Source organism: Coregonus lavaretus (genome assembly GCF_964263955.1).
Source record: "Coregonus lavaretus genome assembly, chromosome: 2".
Taxonomy (NCBI): Eukaryota; Metazoa; Chordata; class Actinopteri; order Salmoniformes; family Salmonidae; genus Coregonus; species Coregonus lavaretus.
This window is the reverse complement of record NC_139989.1, coordinates 39,636,442-39,643,293: the sequence shown is the minus strand read 5'-3', so window position 1 is coordinate 39,643,293 and position 6,852 is coordinate 39,636,442. Positions and strand designations below refer to the sequence as shown.

The 6,852-nt window shown below is 47.1% G+C and overlaps 1 protein-coding gene across 1 annotated transcript in view; it reads left to right on the top strand.

The window, feature by feature from the left end:
- The first annotated feature begins 1,176 nt into the window (after nucleotides 1–1,176).
- LOC311105910 (inactive phospholipase C-like protein 2) overlaps nucleotides 1,177–6,852 on the top strand; it is a 96,432-nt gene continuing 90,756 nt past the window's right edge. The window contains exon 1 of the mRNA XM_084148139.1: nucleotides 1,177–1,891. Within this exon, the coding sequence (XP_084004265.1) occupies nucleotides 1,568–1,891 (324 nt within the window). The 5' untranslated portion in view covers nucleotides 1,177–1,567. The remainder of the gene's footprint in view (nucleotides 1,892–6,852) is intronic.

Below are 6,852 nucleotides of genomic sequence, written 5' to 3'. Positions count from 1 at the left end.
ACCATTGGGGTGCCAGAGCAGCGAACAGTTTTGACTGGGCTGAGCGGGAACTATGCTTCCACAGAGGAAGGGGAGCCAGCAGGCCAAAGGTGGATGAACGCAATGCCCTCGTTTGGGTGTAGGGACTGATCAGAGCCCGAAGGTACAGAGGTGCCGTTCCCCTCACTGCTCCATAGGCAAGCACCATGGTCTTTCTATCTGCAGCCATTGAATTCTGAACTGTGGCTGTCAGACACAGGGATTGGTTGTGTACCACTTGTTCTACAGTATGAATAAGTGTCCTGTGCTTTTCATTCTCACCAATCAATAAAGTGGAGGTGGCTGGTGTGGTGTCTCTGTGGATTACTGCTGGAGGTAATGTTGATGATGTGCCACTCCCTCTCTGATTGGGACTGAAACCTGGCCTGCCCATCCAACACAGAAAAACTCAAACAATATAAAAATAATAATAGTCTCTTGTTATCAGACTGCATGTAATATTTTGTTTTGGGTTCTGAGATTAAGTTGATAAAGCCCATAGGGATATGTCATATGAGGATCATCAGCATCAATGGAGCTTTTTGCCCTTGCCACCAGAAAGGGCTATTTGTTCTTAATGCAACTTAGGGGACTTTCTGAATCACCAGTCTCCCTGATCTAAGTTTTGGCTGTGATAATAAATATGCATTTGAAAAGCCTTAGACAATAGCCTAATGATAAGACATATTTCATGCAAATACACTCACATTCCCTGTTAATCAGAGGAGGCTGGTGGGAGGAGCTATAGGAGGACAGGCTCATTGTAATGCCTGGAATGGAATAAAGGGAACGTATCAAACACATCAAACATATGGAAACCATATTCCATTCCAGCCATTACAATGAGCCCGTCCTCCTATAGATCCTCCCACCAGCCTCCTCTGCTGTTAATACATTATTGTGTTTTAGCCTAGAAATGGCTTAGCCTACAAGTTGTGTGTGTGTGTGTGTGTGTGTGTGTGTGTGTGTGTGTGTGTGTGCGTGAACGTGTATGTGTGTGTGTGTGCGCGCGCGTGCGTGTGTGTGTGTGTGTCTGTGAATTAGCGCGCACGGACATGGATTGTGTAGGGAGGGGACACAGCATATTGTATATAGCTGCATCCCGCGGATGCACGTGGGGAAGCTTCTGATTTCTCATCTGCGGAGAGCGGATAGGAAAGTAGGGACCAGGCGAATAGGACGTTATTCTGCATGCAGCCTCGGCGCAAACAAGAAGCTTGGACTAAAACGAAAGCGCGTGTAAACGCTAATTAATGCCTTTATATTAGCCGGAACTGTTTCTGAGCGGGCTCCTTATGAATCCATGCAGTTAGCTAATCACACCAGATCACATACGGAGCACCATCTGTTCATTTTAGAGCGACAAGAAAGAGTTTGTTCTGCCAGACGCGGCGGTTCAATCTGTCTATCCCAGATTCAGTGGACTGCGCTTCGTCTGTGGACTGATGATCTTATGTGGGCTACACAGCCGTGGGCTCATATTTTGAAACAATGGGTCAATGCATTAGGTTGAATGTTTAGCTGTAATGTTTAGCTGTAACGTCCGTGGATGATGGCAGGGGTACACGCTTCCGATGCTGTGTCGGGACATTTGCTAAATCCTACCATTGCAGCCTCTCCAGCACAGAACGCAACACAAATAGCGGGGTTGAACAACAATGACGCCACGGTGCTGCCTCCGACTGGCACCCGGGCATACCTGGACATTTCGGCGGCTGCGTTTGCCGCCGGGCAACCGGTCTATGGGGCAGAGGGAGTTTACACCAACGGAAGGTACATGGACCACGGGAGTCCTCGGACTGGCAGCAGCAGCCGTGACAATTCAGCCGAAAGGAGTCATGGAGGCGTGAACACACCTTGCGGCATTATGAAGGTTGGTCTGTTATCATAAAGCCTACTTTATCATGTTACGTCAATCAGAGGAAGCTCTTGACGGTTGCATTAATGAGGGAATCATTATCTCCTCACAGCCCACGCAAAACCACATTATGCATTCAGTGACTAGCCATCATTGTGATTAATTCTATTGTTATGGACCCAGGGTTAGATGAACAGTTAGTGACAAAACTGTAATAATAATAATAATAATAATAATAATAATAATAATAATAATAATAATAATAATAATAAAGGATGCTGAGTTGTTACTGTGTAACAAACTGATGGTCTAGTGCAGGGTAAACATTTTGCTGAGGAAAATGTTATAATGTAGTCTATCATTCGCAGTTAGGCTACAAGTCTCAGAAACAGTTACAATATTCCAAAGAAGGTAGGACTAACTGATCCAATGATCTGAAGTTTGCGTGATGTACTTCTTCATGCCTCGAGGAGCTGATGGTGTGCGAAGCTGCTGCTGCTGCGTCTGCTGCAAGGTTAGGTCACCAAAAGTGAAATAAAGGTTGTCCTCTGCTATGAGCGCAGCTAAAGGATGCGTCTTAACTGTAATGACATTCCCTCCCTGGATAGTAAAACATGCCTCTATAGTCGAACTACACTACTGTTCCAATAGACTTGTAAGTAGAGTACTATGTAAAAGGAAAACAAACAACACAAAACTGGCAATGCTATTTAAATCGTATGCAAAATAGTTTGTTGACTATTAAGATGAGGCCTATCCACAAAGTCTGGGCTCCTCCAGGGACTTTCAAACAAAAATGATATGCCTACATATTACAGAGAACATGTCTGCCTTTAGTCACTATTTCCCCCAAGGCATGTCTCATGTCTCCTACTCCAGGATGTCTCCAGTCAGATCGTGTAGCATGACAGAGACAGACAGACGGTGTACTGAGGGGCCTTGTGGAGAAGCTCTGTGGAGGTGGGAGCTGTTGGAGAGAGAGAGTGGCATTCTGTCATTATGAGCCAGTTTGCTTAGCAACTGGCCTAAAACCCTAATTCTATCTATTTCCCCTGTTATTAAGTTCCCTGTGGATGTGTGGGCAAATACATCCAAACACTGCCTGCTCTCTGGTTTGATGTGCTTCTCTGAGGTGTAGGGGAATCCTGAGTGTTGCTTCTCTTCACCCCAGGATGTTTTGCCCTACTGATGAAAAGCAGGGTTGTTCTTCCAGGAACTTCCATGGAATAGTATCATACGAGGCTAAGGCCTAAATCTCTCCACCCCAAACCACTCTCCTTCCCTCCAAAAGAACTGGAGCAATCTACTGACGTTCATAAGTTCAAACTTCATAACAGAAATATGTTAAGAATGCAGAGCGGATCATGTTGTCAACATGCTCTAGGTCTCAAATCCTCTAAAGCTTATTCTCAGAATGTACTGTCCTGTTCATATGGCATTGTATTGCTATACATAAGGCTTTGTTGTAATATTTATTGTAATGCACATAGGGATAAACGTGTTTGGAGTTTTCTTCTGTAAATCAGCTCAGCTGTATGGCAACATTGAACTCTCACCAACTGTTGCTATTGGAAGGACCAGGATGTACTATCAAAGATGCTGGACAAATAGACCATTATAGAACCAGTAAAGAAGACTCATTCCTTCACTAGAGTAATGCATCTATAACGTAGAGACTGCCTCGACCCAGTCAGATAAGAGTTAGTTGTCCGTATGGCTTATGTGATTCACGTTGAGGAAAGTTCACCACTGGATTTGGGGTCAACATTTTGAATGCCAGGCGTGAAATGCCAGTTTACAGACAACTCACCAGAGGTTATAAGTGTGCGACTCTGTCAGGGTTGCGTGTGATAACCCAGTTAGATAACCATGTCCACTTTTAGCAGAGCATCAGAGCATCATTTCCTGTTCTCATTCCAATATGGATGTGTTGGTCCTACAGCACACTGACGTCTGCTTCTATTCCTGTATATCCCTAAAGGCCTACACCCATCCTTGGGCGTAAAAGAGGTGTCTCTCTCAATGTGATTATCGGAATAGGTTAGTACACTCTGTACGTGTGGAATTGTGACTGTGCTCCCTCATATCGGGGTTAAAGGGTTAGTGTTATGGAATCGTATCACAGAACAGTTAGGGTTAACAGTCCTTTTAGATAGACTCTGCTGCAAATGCAGCCAAGAAGGCATTTTCACTCATAGAATCAGAAAGGAACGTCACAACACAATGAACTTCATCTTCAGTCACAACATGGGGAACACACTGATAGAGAGTGGCGTGATGGGAATCTGGGTCAGGTATCCTGTAGTAGAGCTGGGTGATAAGGACAAAAATCCATATTGTGATAAATGGACTGAATTGATGCGATAACGATAAATATAATGATAGTTTATAACACGAATGTGCAACAAGTTCACTACTGTAGTCCATGTGTAGTGCTGCCGGAGCTTCAATACCCACACACATGTTTCAGCAGTCTGAGGGGACTAAAGGGGGGAGTGGGGTAGAGAGGCAAATTAGCAATTACAACATTGTGCTCATTAAAGAGATATTCTGGTGAGAGAGGACTGTAGATCGTTATTTCTTTAAACCTCCCATTTGGACAATGTATGGCTCATACATGCATAATAAAGGATCTACAGTCCTCTCTCAGCGGAAAAAGGCACAGAATCCTTACATTCTAACCTTCCATCATTTGGTGCATGAGATCTACGTGCTCGTTCCTGTCATGTAGTGAACGCTCTGAAGCAACAAAGATTGCCTGGCTGCATGGTCTTACCATTAGTTATTTGAATAACAGCAAAAATACATGCAATACATCGATCAAATCCATACATCATAAGTTAGAAAACATGCTAGATCTATTAGACCTCACTAGTAGTTTCATTTGTCTCTTTCAATACATTTATCTGGAAACCAAGCAGAAAATTATGTGCCCTAAAGATGGCATTGTAGCCAGACAAATATATTAGAATATGATTGTCAACCCGATCAGAAACACTATGCTCACAACCTGCATCTCCTAAATGGTGTCGCTGGTGTATAATTTTGGTTGTTGTTAGAATTCTGGAATTGATTGTGCAATAGGCTAAGGTTTTCACTAGGTGCGCGCGTCCATCCGTTTTTCCCGCTTGCGAATCACGACTTGATGCACTCGAAAAATGTTTTCTGCAAACTTTCACCCACTTTTTAGATAAGAAAATATCACCCCACCTTTCTGTATCGACCATCCATCCAAATCAAATAATTCCATGTGTCCACATTTAGTCCTTATTAAAGTTCACACAGGTATTCCATGATATGGGGTAATAATCCAACACTGCAGTTGATTGCCAGTGATCATCATTCATCATGTAGGCAAATGCTATATTTAATCAATAAACCACTTTCAAGGAGTAGGATATTTGATGCAAACGTATAACTTTTCCATTGTATAAAATTACATTATCACAATTGCTTACTTACCATACTAGTCTGAAGCAACAAGGGGAATGTCACGCCCTGGCTCTGTGGACTCTGAAATGTTGAGCCAGGGTGTGTAGTTTCTGTGTTATATTTTCTATGTTGATGTTCTAGATCGTTTAGATCTATGTTGGCCAGGGTGGTTCCCAATCAGAGGCAGCTGTATCTCGTTGTCTCTGATTGGGGTCCATACTTAGGCAGCCTGTTTGGCACTAGTCGGGGTGGGATCTTGTTCCGTAAAGGTTTGTTTTGTGTAACCTAGGACTTCACGTATCGTTTGTTTGTTGTTTTGTGTCGTGTTAAGTACTTAATAAAATGTACGCTTATCACGCTGCGCCTTGGTCCGTATCTTCCGTTAACGATCGTGACAGAAGATCCCACCAAAAGAGGACCAAGCAGCGTGCCCAGGAGGAGAAGATAGCGATGTCTCAGGTGGGCAATTGGTGGTCATGGGAGGAGATATTCGCGGGGAGAGGGCCATGGGCAAAGGTAAATGCCCAGGCAGGAGAGGAGAAACGGCGCCAACCGTGCCGACGACGGACACGCGAGAGGCAACCCCAATACATTTTTTTGGGGGGGCACACGCCGTGGACGACGGGACAGCAGGAGGCAGCTACAGGGCGAATCTGCAGACTAGGAGAGGAGGCCACCAGGTTACGGGGGCTATTGGTCCAGAGGGAGCAGGAGTTAATTGGTCGGAGGGAGGAGCTACAAGAGGCGTTAAGGGAGAGGGAGAGTGTAGAGGCACGGCGAGAGGAACTGGTTAGGCAGCAAAAGGAGCGGAGGTTTATAAGTAAATCCAGTCCCGCTCCTCGCACAAGGCCAGTGGTGTGTGTTCCCAGTACGGTCCGGCCCGTTCCTGCTCCCCGCACTAAGTTAGTGGTGCGTGTTCCCAGTACGGTTCGGCCCGTTCCTGCTCCTCGCACTAAGCCAGTGGTGCGTGTTCCCAGTCCGGCCCGGCCCGTTCCTGCTCCCCGCACGAAGCCAGTGGTGCGTATTCCCAGTCCAGCCCGGCCCGTTCCTGTCCCTCGCACCAAGCCAGTGGTGCGCATCGCCAGCCCGGTCCGGCCTGTTCCTGCCCCTCGCACCATGCCAGTGGTGCGCGTCGCCAGCCCGGTCCGGCCTGTTCCTGCCCCTCGCACCAAGCCATTGGTGCGCGTCGCCAGCCCGGTTCGGCCTGTTCCTGCTCCCTGCACCAAGCCAGTGGTGCGCGTCGTCAGCCCGGTCCGGCCCGTTCCTGCTCCCCGCACCAAGCCAGTGGTGCGCGTCGTCAGCCCGGTCCGGCCCGTTCCTGCTCCCCGCACCAAGCCAGTGGTGCGCGTCGTCAGCCCGGTCCAGCCCGTTCCGGCTCCCCGCACCAAGCCAGTGGTGCGTGTGTCCAGTCCGGCACGGCCCGTGCCTGTTCCACCGGTGCCTGGTCCGGCACCGGTCAGCTGCTCCACTCCGGAGCCAGAGCAATCCGCTCCACCGGGGTCCGGTCCAACTCCAGTCAGCGGATCCACTCCGGAGCCAGAGCA